The following is a 20,805-nucleotide window of genomic DNA, read 5'->3' as shown; positions in this document are numbered from 1 at the left end:
CCAATATTTTTATTACTTAATTAGGATATAAATTATTTATAATATATTGTAACTTCTGTCTGTATTATTAATATAACTAGTAAATATGTTGACTATATATATTAATAATATAGTGAATAATATCTCACAGGCTTATATTTCGGGCATATGCCTAGTATATACTCCGACCGGGAGACTGGCGCTAAGCCAAAAAGGTCAATGTGGTCAAGCTCTAGTGAAGGGGTTCAGCATAGTCTAAAACTTGGTTAAAATTTAGTTTTAGACCACGCTGAGCATATGCCAAGAAAAAGCTCATTGTGGTCTAAAAAGGCGGTGGTGGTGGTGGCAGAATTTTAGACCACGCCGAGGTTTTTTTAGACCACGCTGAGCTGGCACCCTGTCCATGGCAGTTGGAATACGACAGCGAGGGCCTTACTAAGCGAGACCCTGAAACCCTCACCAAAGTAGCAGCACCTTAAACGAGAGCCCAGGCCACTATAGTGGATCCAGTTTCTAGAGGAACCGATTATCATCTGTCAGGTAAAACTGGTCCGTGAGTCATCGTGGGAATTGCTGTTGTTCACGATTTTGATAAGAGTCGAAACGAACGATGGCGTGATTTTCGCCCCACGAGTGCTCATCGAAATATGACACTAGAGCCAAGACATTTCTAGATAGTGATATAAAGAGTCGGTTCGCTCCGTCACTATCATGGAGTGACTACGAAAAATTTTCTTAGCTACTGGATAGGAAGGAAGGATATTACCGCGGCAATGGCATCGGTCAGGACTCCCCCTGCTGTGGACGAGAAACACGTCGATGTCAAGTCCACAGCGACGAGTCCGCCAGCGGCCAACGGCGATGGTGCGCTCCAGCTTCTTGCGGCGGGTGGTGAGGCCGGTACACTTGATCCGGAGGCTTCTCATCGGCTAGTTCGCAAGATCGATCTCTATGTGATGCCGTTGATCTGTGTTGTGTATTTCCTGCAGTACCTGGATAAAATTGCGATCAGTTATGCCAGTGTCACAGGCCTTCGGGAGTCCGCTCATCTGCACGGGAATCAGTTCAACTGGATCTCGAGTATGTTTTTCTTTGGCCAGCTGGCGTTCCAGTTCCCGACAACTCGGTTGATCCAGGCTTTTCCTCTGGCTCGGTACGTCGCTTTTAATGTGACTGTTTGGGGCACGATTCTGGCTTGCATGGCCGCGTGTCATTCTTTCGCCTCGTTGATGGTGTGCCGTACGCTGCTGGGTGCTGCCGAAGCCGCGGTGGTACCCGCTTGGGTGGTGTTCACGTCGCAATGGTATCGAAGGGAGGAGCAAGCGTTTCGAGTCGGATTGTGGTTCTCCATGTGTGGTTTTGCGCAGATGTTCGGAGGGTACATTGCGTACGGCGTAGCCATACACATCGGGGGCGATCCCACTGCCTCGCTCCGCGGATGGCAGGTAATCTTCCTCATCCTGGGATTGTTCACCGTCGTAATCGGTATCCTATTCTTCTTCATCCTCCCAGATTCGCCCGTCACTGCCCGGTTCCTCTCCCCGGAAGAGAAGGTCCTGCACGCAGAGCGTCTGCGAGGCAACGTGCAGGGTATCGGCAGTAATGTTTTTAAGAAGGCTCAAGTCTATGAAGCTCTTGTCGACCCAAACACATGGTTGTATTCCTTCTGGGTGTTTGCCGCCAACATACCAAACTCCATCGCAACAAGTTTCGGAAACATTCTCGTCTCCGGCATGGGCTATTCGCAAACCAAGAGTCTCTTACTAGTAACGCCGTTAGGCGCATACGAAGTCGTCGCACTTATCGGACTAACCTACCTCGCTATGAAAACCGAACAACGACTCCTCTGGTGTATTATCGGACACATCCCCTCAATCGTGGGCGCAATTCTGATGGCCACAACGGACAAGGCGCCCGCCTTGGTCGGATACTACCTCACAGGCGGAATCCCAATCGGCTGGACGACCGTCCTGGGCCTAACGAGCACAAACATCGCAGGATCAACAAAGAAGATCACAGTCTCTTGTATCCAGACGATCGCATACACGGTCGGAAATATCATCTCGCCCCAGACGTTCCAGGCGAAGGATGCCCCTCAGTATTTGCCTGCGAAGATTTCGATTGTCATTTTGTACTTTCTGGTCACGCTGGATCTGTGCTTGATTCGCTGGCTGTCGATCCGAGAGAACCGCCGGAGGGATCGGGAAAGGGAGGCGCTTGGCGATGCGTATGTCGTGCCGCAGAATCATGAGTTCTTGGATTTGACCGATCGCGAAAATCCGGAGTTTCGATATGCGATTTAATTTTGTACTCCGTATAGATTATAATACCATTAATAGATGCTATTTCAGATCTATTGGCTGTCGCTTAAAATCTCAATCATGATTCAAAGAGGGCGTTGCTAGAGAATAGTCCGTCTCTTTTGCTGTACGAGTATGACGGGAATCACCCTGATCCTGCATTCCCCGCAAGGAGTTGACATTCAGGCTAAGCAATTACATGAAGAAAAGACTGTGGTAAGCGTTGCAGCATGCGCGATGGTGGAAACGTAAGCTGTGTGCTGATGAAGAAATTCGTCCATCAGAGGGGTGTGTTATCGACGAGGAAGGCAACTCAACAAGGATGTCAGCTATTATATCATCCCCGGAATTGCATTGCCTGATTCTTTCTTCGCTAAATGATTGCAGCCTATGGCATTGGAACTCGGCTGATATGCGGATATATAAAGGGTAACCTAGGCCCTATGGCCTTGTCGTCAAAGAGGACTCGGCGAGGCACCCATAAAAATGGTATACCGCTACTCCCTCTTGCGGCCTAAGTCTGTATTATCATTCATTGCATCCCTAGCTTTCTGCGAAAGCACATTTTTAGACTGTAGCGCTGGTCCCTTGAGCGAAAACGGTGTTTGTGATACATCTCTTGATCGCATATCTCAGGCCAGGTCCCCTGTGGAGGCCAAGACACCGGAAGAGAAAATCAATAATACCCGCTATGATTCACCGGGTGTCTCTCGACTGGGTCTCCCAGCGTACAACTGGTGGAATGAGGTCCTACATGGCGTGGCGAAGAAACATGGCGTATCATCCTCCGACAGCGGCAACTACAGGTAAACAACTCTCTCGCTGAAGTGGAATGTGACAAGTTGACGACTCTCTCTTCGCAAACCCCGATGTTGGCGCTCTTCTGTGGGCTGGATATCCCAGTCAAGCTGGTGGCGCAGCCATCTTTGATATCCTGACAGGCAAATCAGCACCTGCTGGGCGTCTCCCGGTAACACAGTATCCAGATAGTTACGTAGATGAGGTGCCCATGACTGACACGAGCCTTCGTCCTAGGCCTAGGAACCCAGGGAAAACCTACCGGGGTATGACAAGGCGGTTTTCTCGTTCGGTTTGATCTGCACTATACGTCGTTTGATGTGTCATGGGATAGTGAGAAGTATGGTCCGTACGACACAAAATCCATTGAGGGTTCCACAGATAGACCGGCCGACACAGCTCTTTTTAACACTTACTCTACCACGGTGACAAACACGGCGAATGCGACATCAGATTATGTTGCTTTATTATTCTCAACCGCTAACGGGGTCGCTGCCGAGCCTTTTCCCCTCAAGTCACTGGTTGGGTATACTCGTGCGCAGAGCATCACGTCAGGACAGAGTCAGTAGGTTAAATTGGATGTTTCGGTGGGTTCTGTGGCGAGGACTGCCGAGAATGGGAACTTGGTGCTATATCCTGGGACATTTAAGCTGGAGGTGGACGTGGGACAGGATTTTCCATAAACGACCTTTAGTCAACGGTGAGGAAAAGGTGTTGGATGAGTTTCCTGAGCCACTAACGAAGTGATAGTCCCAAGGCTTCACATCAGGGATTGTGATGGATCTATAAGCTTGTAGTGCTTGGAGAACATCATGGTACGATGCGTATGGGGACCCTATCTTCATCACAGTATTCTTTTTAGTGATCCAGGAAGACTGGCGTCTGAGTATGCTTCGCCTTCTGCCTACCCTCCAATCTCCACAACACGGACGTAAGCCAGTCCTGGATAAACAATCACAATGCTTTTTCTACTGGTGGCAGATAATGGAAAGGCTTCGCTACTTGTTAGTATGTTGGTTACTTGGAATTTAAAGTGCTGTTAGATTCGACGCCTTCTCCGTCTGGGTAATGTTAGCATATGTGAAGGCAAGGTAGAGAGGAAAGCTTCTAGTTTACTTGCATTCGTGAAACCCTTCGTGGAGACATATCCTTAATAGTCCTAGATAATTGCTCTCCATATGCTCGTCAGCATCGATAATCCAAGCCATGGGCTCATGTAACGCGGTCCTACTGCCTAAGCAGGAAGATGGTAAGAAAAAACACCAGTCGCGCCTTGTCGAAACAAAGTTACGGTTGACCATTCGATTAAACTATCGTGAAATGGTTTCTTTCGTTGTTATTAGTCTGACTACTCAGCATTAGCCAACAACAAAAGAACAGACGGTCGGTTACTCGAGATTTCGAGCGCTTTAAAAGGTCTATCATGTCATGTGGAAGATGTTTTTAAGTGTTAGTGTTGTGATCGCGTGAGGTCACATGCAACAAGGTCATACGGCAGCGAGTGCGTCTGCCTCAGGCTTAATGCAGGAGCCCACCACGACCTCAAAGCGTCACATCATAGTGACTGGGGAAAATACAGTTGCCAATTGTACGTGTATATTAGCAGGACTTTCTCTGTGTTCAAATCGAAAAGTCTAGTTGTGATTTATTACCTCACTACACCTATACAAATATGTCTATCGCGTAACTTACATATTTTTGGTTCTATTTACCCGTTGAACAAAACTACGCTGCAAAAAATTATACGCTATAATAGTATTCCTGCTTTGCCCAAGCATAATCCAGTTATATTACTATGGCACTATATGAATTCATAATTTGGATCCCAAACAGGAATGTTAGTAGATTGTCACCCGGCGTTGATATTGCACTCTTAGGATTGCATGAGCTGGGCTTGTAAGGGAGCGACTCTCAAACATGACAGTGCCTATTCTTACTCACCTTGCAAGCATAGTATCATGAGACGTAGTAGGGCTCCACTCACCCTACAGCATACTACAGGGTGGTTGCGAGTTGCATGTGAATGAACCATATACCAAGGTGTCACAATCAATGCGTCTGAGAAGTCGAACCAGATACTGTATGGCTCAGGCGATCAGTTCGAACTACTATATTCTATATTCCCACCCTATCTTCTATACCAATCACTAAAAGCTGAATATATGATCCACCTCGACCTTGAATAATGACAGATGGTGCTATTTGCAGGGGCCGACGCATAATTCGCTACTGTTGATCTGATGAACCTTGGCCAAGTTGTAGCCTTACCGGCCGAATCTCAGGTGCGAATGGAAGTTGGAAGCACCACTGACTCGAAAAAGCTCTGCGCCAGTCGCCACTACTAAGAATGCAAGAGGTATTTATCTTTGCCAACAGTCTGATTGATATACGACCAAGTCAACTAGACTGGGACTCTTCAAAGAGTCTCGATACCCCGATCATCCCGAAAGTCTTGAGCAAACCGTTCCAGATTGTCCAACATGTTGGCGTGATAACTATTCCCTCTGGTGTTTGCTCGGACGAATCTCGAACTTTGATCGACAAGCTGGCGGAAGGGACTGTCTACCACCACCATGGCACGTATTCCTCGCTTTCCATTTCAGGACCTGGAAGAAAAATATCAAAACGTAGTCTGAAAATAATCCGAGCCATGGAGCATGTTGGGACTACAAGAATGTGTATACCTGAACTGGATCACCTGTGTACGATAAGCTCCATGTCGCACTCTCATGAACGTTTCTGACAGTGAGTAGCTAACGGCGTTTTCTTGACATATAGCACAAGAGCTTCATCGAGTCGACCAAGTCCCAGATGTACTACCAAGGTATCGTACCGTTTTCTGGAACTGTCACGATTATGCAGTTCATTTTGCGATCCTTGCCGTTGATCAATTTCCCCCAAAGCCCGCTCTTGTGGAACTTTCGGTAACAATCGAAAATTCGAAATCCGCCTTTTGCCGGAAACATGAAGAATGTGTTATTGGGATGATGCTCCTCGCCCTCTGCGTTGGATCCTGTTCGTGCATATTTGATCTTTTCGGCTACACCTGGGCCCATAGATTCATTTTGCTGGCGCTGTTATCGACAACATTGTGCAATATATACTACACATTGTGGAGGTTTCAGCAGATTGAGGCTTTAGAGAAGCGAGAGGCTTGGCTACGTGTCCTCGAGGAACGTTTTCCTAGACTGTCTGCGTTCCGCCTCCGGAATGTCGCTGGACTGTTCACCATTCGGGAGAACTTGTGGTTTCCAAGATTCTAAGGGGCATCCGACATCAGGGTAGAACCAGAGGGACCATAATATGGAAAGACCTCTTTACTTTGCTTTGGAGTCTCCAGTGAATCTCACACTCTTGATTCAACTTTATCTTCTTTCCCTTGAACAGTTCCCCTATTTACGCACATGATAATTCTTTTTGGCATCGCTTTGCTGGTCTTATAGCAAATTGGGGAGTATAACATATACGCTGATGTTCCTATTTATTCTTCGGTTCATATTATATACCTAGTATGAGTCTCTCATCCATATCATCTAATGTATGTTACATGGCATTAGAATATAGACCGAGTGCTGACTGTGCCTACTGGTGCTGCAGATGAGGGAAGCAACGATGACCACATCTCTCGACCATTTCGATTGATCCAATTGAGATTTAAATAGCTTTTATATGCCAAAGAAAAGCTTAAAAACAATTCGTGAAGTTACATCACCCACCCCGTAGGCAATGGATCTTGACCCTAATCTTGGAAGTAGAGTTGACCTTCAATATTGTTTTAGATACAAGCGGTACACACTGAACGAAAATGATAAAAAATGACAATAGAGAAGAGGCCCTAAGTTGCAATATAGATCATCTAAGCAACTATGTGGAAGCCAGATAAGCCATTGGTAGAGGAGAGAGAAAACGTTCGATGTTGGAACTGGAACCTCAGGAAGAGTTACTGAAAGAGGAAATTGGATGGAAAGGCGGGGATTAGGGCCTTCACAACTCAGTGTACGCTATGCCTGAGGTTATTCCATTGCTGACCCAACAAAGAAATGGACCTAGCCAGTTAAATGGCCTTGTTGGGGTGGCGGTGGCAGATGGCTTTATCCTCGTGAATGGTCGTTTGTCAAGCCTCAGCATTTCTTTCATCATGTCACTATGTCCCCCCTTCGTTTCGCATTCTCACCTCTTTCCCACATCAATAATCTATGAAACGCATCAGCCCTCTATTTCTGAAATGAAGTGAGCCAACTGTCCTCCTGATTGAGTCGCAATAATTAGCTTGAAAAAGGTATAGCGATGGCACTTGATAGTCCGTTGCTCCGTCTGCCGCCCGCACTTCGGAACCGTATCTACTTGGACACAGATATTCCTCATAGAACGTGTTTCAACCCGGAGTTAGTTGCACAAAGTGCGTTGATTATTGAAGAGCGTCGTACTATGCGGTCTTTGCTCTTGACGTGCCGTACAGTGCACCATGAGGTTTCATCTATTGTCTACGGAACGAACCGTTTATATCTGAGCTACCAGCAGTCAGACTCCTTTCAGTTCCTTTTTAACCTGACCCCGAGGTCTCTACAGCATATCACGGATTTGACGGTCTTCCTGTCTGTCTTTCCTCCGGACGACGATGAACACTGTCATGAAATATCTGGCTGCTGGCATGGCCCGTTTCCTTCCATTTGGAACTTAGAAAGTGGTGATCAACAGGGAAGAGCTGCACTCACTGAGTGGGAGGCTGTAGTGGAACATGTTGCCCCACATATAAAGCCATTAACGCTTCGATTGAATTTCATTTGCGACGTTGGGGACGTGGAGACTGCCCGAGCAGCCATCCGTCCGCTGTACAATCTTCCGGTCCTCTCCGACTGCAACATTCGCCTTTCTAGCGACCCTGATGCAAGGCTACAAAAAGTCGCTCGGGACACAGTTTTTGAGATGACGGGACGACATGTACCTTCCCCCAGTTGCGCATTTCGATTCATGGACCTGCCGGTGGAGCTGCGGTTGCAAGTGCTGGAGCACACAGACCTGGTCACTCCGCTGCGTGAGGTGGAATGGAACCCACAGAATAACTTCTGTCTAAGATATTACGAGAGACAGTGTACGAACTGCGGGTGCACTCTACAGAAGCCATATCGCAACTGCTGGCAGTATCTCAAATCGGGTTGCTTTTGTCACCGTTACCATGCCGCCTTCTCGAAGCACTGTAAATGTTGGACCCCTCCCACCTCCCTTTTCCTGGTGAGTCGCACAGTGAAATACGAAGCTCAGACCGTTTTCTTCTCCAAAAATCGGTTCATTATCATGCCACCTGGGGGGCTCTTTCCTACCGAAGAAGGCCTGAATAGCAAGCTGCCACCCGCGGTATTCTTGACGAAAATCGTACCATCGCACGCGCTTCCCTGTCTACGTTTCCTAGAGATATACTTCTCACCGCTTGATGTAGATGGGTTCTCCTCAGAATCTGCCATGTACCGGGACTGGGAGCGAGTTATCCGAGAACTCGGTGATAATCTCAACTACCAAAACCTTACGGTCCGCCTTTGGTTCGGCGACTATGTCCACGGAGGGCAGGCTATTGAATCAAACAGGGCCATCGGTGACGAGGAGGGTCAAGAGGTGTTGTCGAAGTACTTTGCCTTGGTCAAGCCTTTTATCAATTTTCGACGCCGGGGCTTGCAACGTTTCTTCGTGCATGCCGCATGGCCATGGAACTGGACTCCCACAGGTTACATGAAGCGCATGAGGAAACCAGAGCTTGTCTATAACCGCGTTCAGAAAATCAATCAGAAGCTGGAGCGACGGGTGATGGGTAATAGCTACGACAGTGCGTCGTTGGGGAAGCAATTGATACAATGGAGTCAGTGGCGAGAGGTTCTTGAGGAGATGCTGGTCGACGAGGAAGCTATTTTCTTTGACTGACACGGAGTTTGCAAATCTTTGCATTTTAGCGCTAATAACTTCTCTGCCGAGCTGATTTATATTTTTTTCAACGACCCAAATTGCCGTCGTGTCCAGCGGGAACTCAACAGATGAAACTAAATGATGATAACCTTCCCTGCCTATTAATCAATGCCTCACGACATTTACAAACGGCTATGTTATAGGTTTATGATTCCACACACTGTACCAATCGGTCGGTCAGTAATCGCAAGCTGGATTTTGATTTGAGACAATCAAACGACAGTAATAATATGCCACATGCGAAGTCAGGCGTGGCAATAACGGTCTATCTCACTCAAGTCGATTCGGGAATAATTTGACGCAACTGCGAATAGCTACCTAATCAATGGATTCACTCCTTGTCTTCTACTTACTACTCACAACTAAGTCGCCTCGAGTATACTCGGAAACACTCATCTAGCATAGGTGAGGACCATCCATTTTCTCAATTTGGACTACTTTAAGTTGAGGCGTAGTGCGAGGACCAATCTTTATGAAATCAGGATAGTCGTGTGTTTTTCTAAAGTTCTTTTCCAACTTTTTCTTTCGTAAATGGGTCTAACTACTTCTACCACTACTATTGAGGACTGCGGCCGGTGGCCCATTAGACTCTGGACTCTACGCCCCTGGCGTGGTCACGATGGGCAATGCTACTAATGAAGATGAGGGCTAGGAACTAAGTGAATATGGTGCCGGCAACCAATAGCAGTCCTGGTCGCCTGTTTGCTTCCCTTAACCACGCCGCTTCACCTCTAGTAGTTAATGGTTCTTACAACTCCCTTCTTCTTGTCTTATATGCTCGTACTGTCTTGTACCTATCTCTCTTTGACCCTCTGTTCCTTGACAAAATCAGAATGGAAATCTCGTCCACAACGTCCCAGCCGACCTCAACCGATATGACCTCTAACGCGAACTACAGGCGTTTGAGAAAAGGCCTTCTAGTCCGAGACTTCATTTGTGACAAGCCTAGGAAGAAAAGGTTCGGTACAATTACTTTCCTATATCCCAAGGATGGAGAAAGATTCCCTCGCGGTGCACGGGGAACAGCTCCCCTCACCATTTCTTATTGTCACGGGCGCCTCAAGTCGAATATGGAACTCGCCGGAGTTGACGTGTTCTGTAAACTGAGCAAAAATCCGCCAAAGAATCTCGCTCTTATATCATTAGAGCATGATGCCGAGGAGCGCAAGAAGGACTTGCGAGAAGAACCAGAAGAGTCTATTGTATTCGAAATGAAAGAGTAGTCCTGAACGGTGTTGTTGGGGATCTGCTGCTGGAATACAGCCCGGAGGTTCAGTGGTTGAAAACGGGAATCATCAAGTTCCAAAAGCTATCCATGATCGTCGATGTGATTGACAGGCGTCGTATTCGAAGACCGGTCACCACCATTGTTAGCCTAGTGCATTCGATGGATGGTACAATCACATCACCCTCTCGGATGTTCCCTTTTTCCTTGAGATGGAATCGGACTCATTCAGTTCTCCATTTGCGTCACTGTCGATCCATAACGGCATACAAGAAGGGCTCAGCCGAACATGAATATGCAATTCAGGGGAGAAGTACGGCTGGGTAGTTGGACAGTGCCTGGTATACCAATCTAAAGTTTCTACAGCCGAATTCAGGCCGAAGATTGAAAAGCTTAAGGACTGGGAATTAAACATCTATCGTCACAACTTGTTAACTGCTAGGCCCGTCCTGACAATGCCGACTGAATTACAAAGATTGCAAACCCAGTTGGCAGAGTGTACAAGGAATAGCTCTCTACCGTTCGGAATTCTTTTCCAGCTTCAGGCGTTGGCACAAAACGTATACCTACGTCCTACCACTGTTCTCCAGCTTACTGCAAGACTACGTACTATATTTATCGAGGACAAGGTAGCAGGACGGAAGACAACCACCGTGAGTGCCATGAGAAAGCTTTTCAATATGATACTCGCCATTTCCTGGTGACAGTCCATCCAATTACGAGGCGGACTCTCTCGTAGCGGTGCTTGAGGAGAACCAGAAGGAGATACAGGATGGCATAGCCTATCGGGAAGAGCTAGATAAAGAAACACCAAATATGGCAAAAGTCCACCGAGTCAACGTTACGCCTACGCGTATTACACTGCACGGCCCTGAGATGGAGCCTCAAAACCGGATTCTGCGCAAGTTTCCCAATCATCACGAATACTTTACCCGGGTGCAATTCTGCGATGAGAACGGAGAGGATCTGCTTTTCAACGCAAAAGTGAGCTACGAACAGGTCTTCGAACGATTCAAGCATGTCATGACTAGTGGAATCCAAATTGCCGATCGCCTCTACAATTTCCTTGGGTTCTTCCATTCCTCTCTGCGATCTCACGCCGTTTGGGTTAGAAGGATCTCAATCCATCAATCATGTTCATCACAGCTGAGGGACTGACTGTACTGAAATGTAGGTCTCTTCACCTTTCGTTGATGATAATGGCCATATGCAGACGTACTTTTCTATCATCAGCGCAATCGGCAAGTTCTCGCATATAACATCACCAGCACGATGTGCAGCCAGGATTGGTCAGGCCTTTACTGAAATGCCTTTTATGGTTCCACTAAAAAGACACGATGTGCGAGTTTCGACAATTCCGGACCGCACGTCCCCGGATGGTTCACGCGTCTTCAGCGATGGGGTCGGAATTGTTTCACAAGACGTCATGGAAATGATTTGGGCTAATATACCATCAAAACGAGGGAACCCGACTTGCCTTCAAAATCGCTTGGGTGGAGCAAAAGGCATGCTTGCCACTAATGTTCGATTGCCTCATAGACTGATTCAGATCCGCCCGTCGATGGTCAAGTTTGATAGCGAGGACATGCACAACCTTGAAATCTGTAATGTGACATCCAGGCCTTATCCAATGGTATTGAATCGCCAAGTGATCAAGATAGTGGAGGACATGGGCGCTCCCGAATTGGTTTTTCCAGCAGCAGAACGCTGAACTAGAATGCCTTCCGTAACCGTCAGTACCGATAGAGCCGCAAAATTCCTTAAGGATAGATCTGTCACTGAGTGCATCGGGCTTTCTCGACTCTATCGCCATTGTTGCTAGGCAGGATTGGACTACAAGAAGGACGGTTTTCTGCGTACCACAGTCGAGGCAGCGATTCTTAGAGAACTCCGACTACTCAAGCACAAGGCTCGCATCCGATGAAGAAAGGTATGACGCTCTATAAGACCATAGATAAGACTGGTTATCTCAAAGAAAATGAATTTTACGTGACATTTGACTCAATTTGAGGGGCGATATGCGGCCCTCAAATACGTCTTTATAGTAAATCTAATATCGGTCTTGAGCCGCACGTTTCACATGCGAACTACGATGACAACGACAATGATTATGATATAGAGAAGCCCTATCACTACTACAAGTCAGAGAAGGTTCTTGGAAAGCTTTTACAGAGCTATTGACGACCAGAGTATTTGGCTTGAATACGTCCATTCCGAATTGGACACAAATGACGCTTTATTCTGGAGTTCTTTTATCGAAGATTGTATGAAACGATGCAAGCCATTAGCACGAGTTTCCATAGAGGAACATTATGGGGAAGCAAGGCGCATTAAAGCGGCGTAAGGCAGATCCTTCGCTGTGGTGGGAACAAACTACTGACAATGTCCTTTTACTAGATATGAAGACGCGATAATTGACGCAATGGACTCTTACTCGGGACATCCAACAAAACCGATCAGTGAGTTAGAGATTGTCATTGGATCTATCATCAACCATAGGGTGTACAGACCCGCCGACAACGAATAAACTACGCGACGAGTTCGATCGGATCGTGACATGGATTACAAGCATGATGCGCCGCGAGGAGATCCAAGATTCTCACCCAGATGGTTTAGAGCTATCCTGGGCTTGCCTTCATCTTGGCATCCAAGGGAGCTATTTTGGTCGCCGCAAAGAAGTATGTGGTGAGATAAAGAGTTCCAGAGTCGTCGCAGCTTGTGCACTCTTGGCCAAGGTAAATCATCACGACAAGACTGGATTAACTAAATTGCATCATATGTGATTGCTCTTAGGTATGTAGGATGGAAGTTATTAGATTCCGACATTTTATACAGTGACTGTCGGCTGTATGTTGATGTCCCGTTCACAATGTAATGACCTAGCCCTTACCTTACTTATCTCTCTTTCTTTCGCTTTTTCATCTGTTTTTTTCTAGCCTCTTTGTATCAGACCGCAATAGTACATGCATCTATTTAAATAATCGAGTAAGACGAGGGCTAACTGCAATTACGTGCCATTGGGCCTATCGCTTTATATCCCTTCCAAGAGGCGCGATTCACGAAAACGCCTCGTCAACGAAAGGCGAAAGGCATGAATCTGTCCATCCCCTGAACCTACACGGCAACGGACTTCGATGCACACCGTTCACTTTCTCTACAATCCATTCATGCAGTACGTGCGTTATATCATCGCTGTTCTTTTCCAGGAATTGCATATGCCCATTCCCATGAATTCCAGCCCGACCCAGCTCCAAATGCTCAGCAGGAACACCCGCCTGGTGAAGGAATTTGATAAAGCAATAATCATACTGGGCATGATACGACGCCTCCCCAGTATCAATTAAGATTGGAACTTTAGCCAATTGAGGCAACTTTCTCGCTGGCTCCTCCTGAATGATACAAGGGAGCAAATCGGAGGAGTTGGTCGGTACAGTTTTCATTGTCAAAGGTGACGACATGTTCGTTGGTGGGGGTTCGAATGTCAACGGAATTGACGTAAGTCCCCAGGGACGGCTGGGCTCATCCGAAAAGATCGCCTCTTGGAACGGAGGACCTTTCGGTTCTATCTGAATCAGTGCTTTGATTAGATCTGGACGGCTATCCGCCCACGACCACCCGTACAGCCCGCCTTGGGAATGCGTGATGACTACTGCCGGGCCTATTCGATCGAGAAGCTGCTCGCCTGCCACTTGCATGGTTTCCTCTTGGAATTTACTGTTGGAAATGGATTGGACGGTACTCATGTAGTACGTGTCGAAGACTGGGTCACCTATTTCACCCGTCTGTGGTTACGGATGTTAGCAGCAGCACGCCGAGTGGACGGGCTGCAGGAGCTTACACCAGGCCATTGGGTATGGAGCTTTGCCTGGGGCCATAGGGGAAACTTCTGTACGGCCGTGAACCGCTGCGAGATAAACTCTGCGGAGACCACAGTCTGGCTCGGGTCGTCGCCCAGGAATACCGGGGACCGACCGGTGAGCGTTCGGTCGAGAATATACACGATATATCCATTATTGAGGAACCAGGACACCCATCCGGGGCTTCCATCTGGTTTATTAAGGAAATTCTATCGTTGGTGAGAGCTTGTCCTGTTATAATTTGGGTGTTCTGTTTGTGTCTCACTGTGCCGCTCTGGCCACCACCATGAACCAAAACAACGGGATACGGCTGCACAGACTCACCAACTGGCGACAATCTCTCCACATACATCTGATTATGAAAGTAATGGTCACCGGAACTGTCAGTAACATATTCCCCGCCCACATAGAAATAATCCCTGAAATGAGGCGCCGCTCCCGAAACGCCTTGTACGGCATGCACGACATGGGAGATGAGAAGCGTTGCAGCCAAGCTAATGGCCACGAATGCTTGGCACACAAACGGCATGTCAAGCGAGTCAGAGAAACAAAGAAAACAAGGGGAAACGTGGGAAAGGAGGTCTGGCCCTTGGCTGAGGCTGGCGGTTGATAGCGCGGGACAGAACGGTTCCAAATATAATTGAACCCCGGGGCAGGACCGGGGGCTTTCGCGCTAATGTCCGACCGTCGATGCCGATCCTCCACTTTTTCGCTCTTAATGGCATGTTGGTTCCGAAGGCTCATTACACGCCAATCGAAACGAGAATTATTGTTGGCCGGAGGCTCCTAGTTCGAGTGTCTAGGATTTTCGTGCCTTAATCTAAGTTCATGGGAAGAAGGGGTCGGATTGGGCCATTGAGAAAATAAAACGGACTATGAAACGGTGGAGAGAGCATAATTGCTTGTTTACTTGGAACCGCAGCAAGAGAAATCTTGGCATTACGCGATACGAGATTCAAACATGATCGGGTGGTGCGATTAAGTCCATAATGGCCTGGCATCGTAAGCCATTAGCCGATAGGGTTGACGGTATACGAGGTTTCCAATCCGTTGACTCTGTCGTCTAGCTCTCCCGGGATTAGTCTCGAAGCCTCCAGTGTCGGGGATCCTGATCCTTTGAGAACCATAATTATATGGACTAATTAATCGTCGAAAATCTATGTCTTGGAGCGAACCGTCGACAGGGATGCGAAAATCTCTTCTCCCTTTTTACCTCCACCCCAATGCAAAGATGGTCATGATCACGATCAACCCTCGAGATGTCCATAGATTCAGAGGTGGCCATCATCTTGGTGGGCGTCTTTGGTGTTCTGAGCGTGACATTGATGCTTCTGCGTCTATGGATGCGGAAGCATCGTGGCCAACCTTTAATCCTGAGTGATCATCTCACTCTCGTTTGCATCGGTCTTGTCCTGGCCCGCTCTGCCTTTGCGACGGTAATCCTGGTCTGGGGAAACAACCACGTACATCGACCTGTTGAAAACTTAACTTCGACAGAGATCTATCGTCGTCAGGTCGGCAGCGTACTTACACTGGTGAACCGACTGGTATATAACGTCTAGTGCGTGATAATCGCTTGTACTATTGAAATTTGGGGTTAACATGCTCAGTCTCTGGCTACAAAAGTCTGTAGTCCTACTGCTCTGCCAGCGGATTCTCGCTGGTCTTCCATGGCCGGAACGGATAATCAAAGCATGCTGGGGCTTGCTCCTTTCCAGCTTTGCAGCTGTCGAGATTACTACTTTCGTCGATTGTCGGCCTGTTCATCTCTATTGGCAAGTCACGCCAGACCCAGGTACGCTTGAGACTCCAGGCATCTCTCAGAGATAGGCAGCTAACCCATTGCTAATCCTGTACAGGGTCCTGCATCAAAGCCCATGCCCAACTTGTCACGCTCATTTCTATGAATATCGTAACCGATGCTATGTTAATACTTCTACCCATGCCATGGTTGCTTAAGGTCAAAACAACATGGATTCGGTAGGTCCCCTAATGACCTACTCAAGAAATGGCTCCCCTCACTAACCTCAATATATAGCCGTCTACAACTCGTCGGCCTCTTCGCAATCGGCTTACTACTCATCGCCATCGCCATAGTCCGCCTTCCATCCTTTGCCAATAACACTTCCCAGCTGAATCGAAACACCTGGGGGTCCGTGGAGGAATTCCTTGCCGCCTTTGTTGCCAATGTTCCGACCTTGTATACCTTACGACGGAGAGCACAAAAAATCTATCCTACATATTATAACCATAGCGCTTCTGAGGGCCGAATGGGAGGGTCTCGGCAGCCGCCTTTCAACGACGGGATTCTGGTTACGAATAGCGTTCAACTGGAGTACATGGTGGATGGTCGGCAGAAGTCTCCAGATTCGAATCATCACGTTGTGAGACAAGATAGTGATGAATGCCTTGTGGGGGATGAGCGTTGGCGGTGAGATAAATGTGTTTACTTTCCACCTTACAGTCCTTATAATATTATTATCTTTTGTATGACTGGAAGACAAGTCCTGTTTTCATGTCTGAACTGTCGATCACTAGGAATAAGGCGTGTATCCACTGCTGATCGTATTTGTTCTACGAAAAGGTAAAGGATCACGCGATGTAACGTGCTTATATACTAGGTTAGGGTTTACGAGTCACGACATGTCGATCTGGGCAAACACAATAAACATACATATCTTATCCGACTTTCCATTCGAGTTGGTCACTTTGAAACATAAATCCTTCCCTCAAATGGCTGCAGTGTCTCGTGAAGTGACTCTGCACAGTTGTTGACCAGCAGCTTCATATCTCCAGTTGTTGCCGCCTGGGTAAACGGCTGATTCTCAGCCGTGAAGTTTAATGCCACCAGAGCCCGTTTCTCATCTCTCGACTTGATAAAACAGAATGTCTGTTGATTTTCAAAGTCTACTACCTCGAAAGCCCCATGGATGAACAAGTCTCGGTACTCCTTGCGCAACCGCAATACAGACTTCCAGAATGAGAGCACGCTTCCCGGATCTGCCTGCTGTTTCTGTACATTGATCTCTTTGTACTGATCATGAGCGCGCATCCATGGCGTGCCCGTTGTGAAGCCAGCATGAGCTGTCTCGTCCCATTGCATAGGGAGTCGGGAATGATCGCGCGCCAGGATCCGAAGTCCGTCCATGATACGCTCTTTACGTGTGGGATCGACACCGGTCGCGACCAGACGCTCTGCTTCCTGATAATACCCGCGACCTTCAATGTCCTTGTACTCCTCGACCGGCCAGTCGCGCGGCGCGTTGATCATACCAATCTCCTGACCTTGGTAGAGGAACAATGTTCCCGTCATGGCCATCATCATCAGAGCTAGCATTTTAGCCGATCGTTCGCGGTGCTCGGGTGCATCAGAGGCAAACCGAGAAACAGAACGACCATTATCGTGATTTTCACAGAAGGCTGTTGTCCAGCCGTCGGTACCCTCAATGAAGGTTTGCCACTTGGTCACGATAGACTTCATCTCCGTCAGCCGCCACTGTTGAAAGATATACTTGTCTTCTAAACGGCTGCCCATGCCGATGTGGCCGATGTCCAGATGGAAGACCATGCTCAACTGTTTGGCAGATGCGCCGACATATTTCAAGACATGCTGAGGGTCGGGTGTGTTGGCCAGCTCGCCAACGGTCACCACATCCCCGTAAGGCTGCAAAACATCGTCATACATCTCTCGCAGAAACTCGTGGATGCGAGGTCCGTTGCACCACATCTGGATTGCCGGTTGAATAAAGCTTTTTGGATCGGTGATCGGTGCATCCGGGAAATCCGTGTACTTGCTGTACTTGTTCACTGTGTCCACGCGGAAACCATCGACGCCTTTGTCCAGCCAGAAGCGAACCGCACTGTCATAGATTGCCTTTCGGGCTTCCGCGTTGTCCCAATTCAGATCAGGCTGTTCTTTCGCATATAAATGGAGATAATACTCCTGGGTATGTTCGTCCCATGTCCCTGAAGCTTTGGTTAGCCCGTCCATGATCAGTCTGGTCGCTGCGAGGCAAATATACGTACAGGTGCCACCGGCAAAATACCCGCGGTAGTTAGTTGGTGGCAAGCGATTGCCATCTGCATCATATCTAGGCGGACGCCAGAAGTACCAATCCCGCTTGGGATTGTCTTTGCTGCTGCGACTTTCCTGAAACCATTTGTGTTGATCGCTAGTGTGGTTAATGACCAGGTCCAGGATCAGCTTCATGCCTCGTTCATGGCAGGCTTCCACAAGCTGTTCTACGTCCTTAACGCTACCATATGCTGGCAAGACATTTTCATAGTCGGAAACATCGTAGCCCATGTCATGCATGGGCGAGTCATACATCGGTGAGAGCCAGACAACGTCCACGCCCAGTGAATGTAGGTAGGGAATTTTGGAAATCAACCCCGGAATATCTCCCCAGCCATCACCATTAGAATCTTTGAATGAGGCAGGATAGACCTATTCAATGGGTGAGTATCGTTTCATCCTAGCTATGGTGAAGGTCGTTACCTGGTAGATAGTGGCCTCTTTCCACCAATTATTGGTCCCGGACGGGACGGTGTGTACGGCATGAGGCGACATGATGTCTGAGGATGAACTGGGAAATTTGTTTTCTTCATTGCCAGACTCCTCTTTATACGCTCTCCAGCATTTCTCTTCCTCCGACTAGCCTCCGGCTTGCCTCCGTATTGCCTCCGGCTATGGTCCGGCTACTCATCCGTCGACCAATTAGAAGGCGTTTGGGGTAGACTTCCTCGTGTGGTGTGGAGATCCCCAGATTCTCCATTTTTCGCATGCACCCCAGTTTAATTTCTATGGAGTATATGCTAGTCATATGATGAACTGCAGAATATATAACTATCTAGATCCATCACCCATGAAGACTGCGTTTTTTCCCAGATTATGGAACTCCTCTGAACATCACTTTCTCTCCTCGCTCTCACCATGTCTTCTTCAGACGCCATTGAAGCCAATGATGACTCGCAACGAAAGCCATCGTTGGTCCATGGCAAACAGGCCGCTCAACAGGAGCAGTCTATGACCCTATGGCAGGCAATCCGTCTCTACCCGAAAGCCGTGGGATGGTCGGTTCTACTGTCCTCTACTCTCATCATGGAAGGCTACGACCTGGCCCTTCTGGGCTCAATGTATGCCTCACCAGCCTTCAACCAGAAGTTCGGCGAGCAAGCAGCCAACGGCAAATGGACCGTTCCAGCCTCCTGGCAGTCCGCATTGTCCAACGGTGCCCGAGTCGGCGAGGTCATCGGACTCCTGATCAATGGTCTCATCTCCGAACGACTAGGCTACAGGTGGACCATGGTCTCTGCATTGACGGCCATGATGGGAGTAATCTTTCTGTTCTTCTTCGCAGTCAATATTCAAATGCTACTAGCAGCCGAGATCCTCGCCGGTATTCCCTGGGGCGTCTTTCAGACCCTCCCCGCAGCCTACGCCTCAGAGGTATGCCCCGTCGTACTACGCCCATACCTAACAACCTTCATAAACATGTGCTGGGTCTTCGGGCAATTTGTCGCCGTCGGTGTAAACCGCGCCTCAATCCAGCGCGAAGACCAATGGGCCTACCGCATCCCCTTCGCCGTGCAATGGGCATGGCCCCTGCCCATCCTAATCGGCTGCCTCTTCGCGCCGGAATTCCCCTGGTGGCACGTCCGCCGCGGCGACATCTCCGGCGCAAAGCGTGCCCTTCAAAGACTAACCTCAAGCGACCCAACCTTCGACCCAGACGCCACAATCGCTATGATTCAGCACACTGACGAACTCGAAAAGTCCCTGACAAAAGGAACAAGATACACAGATTGTTTCAAGGGTGTCAATCTCCGCCGGACAGAAATCGTCTGCGGCGTCTGGCTCGTCCAAACCCTCTGCGGCCAGAACCTAATGGGCTACTTCGCATACTTCTGCGTGCAAGCCGGTCTCCCCACCGTTCGCTCCTTCGACCTCTCCCTCGCACAATACGCCCTCGGCGTCCTCGGCACACTAGGGTCTTGGTACCTTATGACCGTGGCAGGCCGTCGAACCCTCCACCTCGCAGGTCTGTCCAGCCTCTTTCTCCTCCTAGTAATAACAGGAAGTCTCTCCTTCGCGCCGGGCGAAAACAGCGCCGCGAAATGGGCTATCGGCGCCATGCTCATCATCTTTACATTTTGCTACGACTTCACCATCGGACCCGTGACATACTGTCTCGTCTCGGAGTTATCCTCGACAAGACTCAAGGCTAAGACCATTGTGTTGGCGCGCGCTGGGTACAACGTGAGCAATATTGTGGTCAATGTGCTTACGAACTATCAGCTGAATGAGACGGCATGGCACTGGGGGGCTCGCTGTGCTTATTTCTGGGCTGGGACATGCCTGGTTTGTTTGGTATGGTCGTTTTTTAGGATGCCGGAGCCGAAGGGGCGGACATATGAGGAGCTGGACGTTTTGTTTGAGAAGAGGGTTTCTGCGAGGAAGTTTGGAGAGACGGTTGTGGATCCTTATGAGGATGTTGTTGAAGTTAGGGAGGATTGTGCGAAGGAGTAGGCGTTGTTATAAGCTGTGTATATATATTCTGAGGATTAATGTAGGAGGCGTTCAATGAGTGCTAGGGCTGAAGTAGGCGTAAGGTTGGGGTACTACGGGAATATTGGATTATGACTCAGAGCAACAGAGAATTATATGGACAATATATTAAATTTTTAACAC

General features: G+C 48.3%; 9 protein-coding genes across 9 annotated transcripts; 7 read left to right on the top strand and 2 right to left on the bottom strand.

Moving 5' to 3' along the window:
* Positions 1-589: 589 nt before the first annotated feature.
* Positions 590-2,282, top strand: BDW43DRAFT_302183 (allantoate permease family MFS transporter; the record flags this gene model as incomplete). The annotated part of the gene is made up of 2 exons (XM_032045196.1): positions 590-594; positions 767-2,282. 2 exons carry the CDS (start codon positions 590-592, stop codon positions 2,280-2,282), a joined length of 1,521 nt encoding a protein of 506 aa, XP_031897720.1.
* A 483-nt stretch (positions 2,283-2,765) lies between these two features.
* BDW43DRAFT_313682 (uncharacterized protein) lies at positions 2,766-3,089 on the top strand (the record flags this gene model as incomplete). The annotated part of the gene is made up of 1 exon (XM_032047665.1): positions 2,766-3,089. The coding sequence occupies one exon, from the start codon at positions 2,766-2,768 to the stop codon at positions 3,087-3,089; it is 324 nt and encodes a 107-aa protein (XP_031897719.1).
* Positions 3,090-5,424: 2,335 nt separating this feature from the next.
* On the top strand, positions 5,425-6,340 carry BDW43DRAFT_313681 (uncharacterized protein; the record flags this gene model as incomplete). The annotated part of the gene is made up of 2 exons (XM_032047664.1): positions 5,425-5,779; positions 5,856-6,340. 2 exons carry the CDS (start codon positions 5,425-5,427, stop codon positions 6,338-6,340), a joined length of 840 nt encoding a protein of 279 aa, XP_031897718.1.
* A 1,024-nt stretch (positions 6,341-7,364) lies between these two features.
* Positions 7,365-8,990, top strand: BDW43DRAFT_313680 (uncharacterized protein; the record flags this gene model as incomplete). The annotated part of the gene is made up of 1 exon (XM_032047663.1): positions 7,365-8,990. One exon carries the CDS (start codon positions 7,365-7,367, stop codon positions 8,988-8,990), a length of 1,626 nt encoding a protein of 541 aa, XP_031897717.1.
* Positions 8,991-9,865: 875 nt separating this feature from the next.
* BDW43DRAFT_313679 (RNA dependent RNA polymerase) lies at positions 9,866-11,968 on the top strand (the record flags this gene model as incomplete). The annotated part of the gene is made up of 5 exons (XM_032047662.1): positions 9,866-10,227; positions 10,296-10,570; positions 10,624-10,910; positions 10,981-11,364; positions 11,432-11,968. 5 exons carry the CDS (start codon positions 9,866-9,868, stop codon positions 11,966-11,968), a joined length of 1,845 nt encoding a protein of 614 aa, XP_031897716.1.
* A 718-nt stretch (positions 11,969-12,686) lies between these two features.
* BDW43DRAFT_284194 (alpha/beta hydrolase) lies at positions 12,687-15,034 on the bottom strand. Its single transcript, XM_032042838.1, has 3 exons — positions 14,380-15,034; positions 14,096-14,323; positions 12,687-14,039 (listed from the first exon to the last, which is right to left on the bottom strand). Exons 1-3 carry the CDS (start codon positions 14,641-14,643, stop codon positions 13,314-13,316), a joined length of 1,218 nt encoding a protein of 405 aa, XP_031897715.1. The 5' UTR covers positions 14,644-15,034; the 3' UTR covers positions 12,687-13,313.
* An 813-nt stretch (positions 15,035-15,847) lies between these two features.
* BDW43DRAFT_149239 (uncharacterized protein) lies at positions 15,848-16,760 on the top strand. The gene is made up of 3 exons (XM_032038421.1): positions 15,848-16,094; positions 16,153-16,545; positions 16,699-16,760. Exons 1-3 carry the CDS (start codon positions 16,018-16,020, stop codon positions 16,700-16,702), a joined length of 474 nt encoding a protein of 157 aa, XP_031897714.1. The 5' UTR covers positions 15,848-16,017; the 3' UTR covers positions 16,703-16,760.
* On the bottom strand, positions 16,684-18,865 carry BDW43DRAFT_149307 (alpha-glucosidase). Its single transcript, XM_032038423.1, has 3 exons — positions 18,613-18,865; positions 18,141-18,561; positions 16,684-18,080 (listed from the first exon to the last, which is right to left on the bottom strand). The coding sequence occupies exons 1-3, from the start codon at positions 18,682-18,684 to the stop codon at positions 16,819-16,821; spliced, it is 1,755 nt and encodes a 584-aa protein (XP_031897713.1). The 5' UTR covers positions 18,685-18,865; the 3' UTR covers positions 16,684-16,818.
* BDW43DRAFT_149306 (putative MFS maltose permease) lies at positions 18,866-20,757 on the top strand. The gene has a single exon (XM_032038422.1). The coding sequence runs from the start codon at positions 19,048-19,050 to the stop codon at positions 20,641-20,643; it is 1,596 nt and encodes a 531-aa protein (XP_031897712.1). The 5' UTR covers positions 18,866-19,047; the 3' UTR covers positions 20,644-20,757.
* The last annotated feature ends 48 nt before the right edge of the window (positions 20,758-20,805 follow it).

Source organism: Aspergillus alliaceus, assembly GCF_009176365.1.
Source record: "Aspergillus alliaceus strain CBS 536.65 unplaced genomic scaffold BDW43scaffold_39, whole genome shotgun sequence".
In the NCBI taxonomy this organism is placed as follows: domain Eukaryota; kingdom Fungi; phylum Ascomycota; class Eurotiomycetes; order Eurotiales; family Aspergillaceae; genus Aspergillus; species Aspergillus alliaceus.
The sequence above is the reverse complement of the archived record's forward strand: the minus strand, read 5'-3'. Positions and strand labels throughout refer to the sequence as shown.

Coding starts and splice junctions, on each gene's coding strand:
- BDW43DRAFT_284194 (XM_032042838.1), bottom strand. CDS start 14,643: ATGCCGTTTGTGTGCCAAGCATTCGTGGCCATTAGCTTGGCTGCAACG. Junction 14,324..14,379: donor GTGGTGGCCAGAGCGGCACA/GTGAGACACAAA, acceptor CACCAACGATAG/AATTTCCTTAATAAACCAGA. Junction 14,040..14,095: donor TCCATACCCAATGGCCTGGT/GTAAGCTCCTGC, acceptor CCGTAACCACAG/ACGGGTGAAATAGGTGACCC.
- BDW43DRAFT_149307 (XM_032038423.1), bottom strand. CDS start 18,684: ATGTCGCCTCATGCCGTACACACCGTCCCGTCCGGGACCAATAATTGG. Junction 18,562..18,612: donor AAGAGGCCACTATCTACCAG/GTAACGACCTTC, acceptor CCCATTGAATAG/GTCTATCCTGCCTCATTCAA. Junction 18,081..18,140: donor GTATTTTGCCGGTGGCACCT/GTACGTATATTT, acceptor CCAAAGCTTCAG/GGACATGGGACGAACATACC.
- BDW43DRAFT_149306 (XM_032038422.1), top strand. CDS start 19,048: ATGTCTTCTTCAGACGCCATTGAAGCCAATGATGACTCGCAACGAAAG.
- BDW43DRAFT_149239 (XM_032038421.1), top strand. CDS start 16,018: ATGAATATCGTAACCGATGCTATGTTAATACTTCTACCCATGCCATGG. Junction 16,095..16,152: donor GTCAAAACAACATGGATTCG/GTAGGTCCCCTA, acceptor CTCAATATATAG/CCGTCTACAACTCGTCGGCC.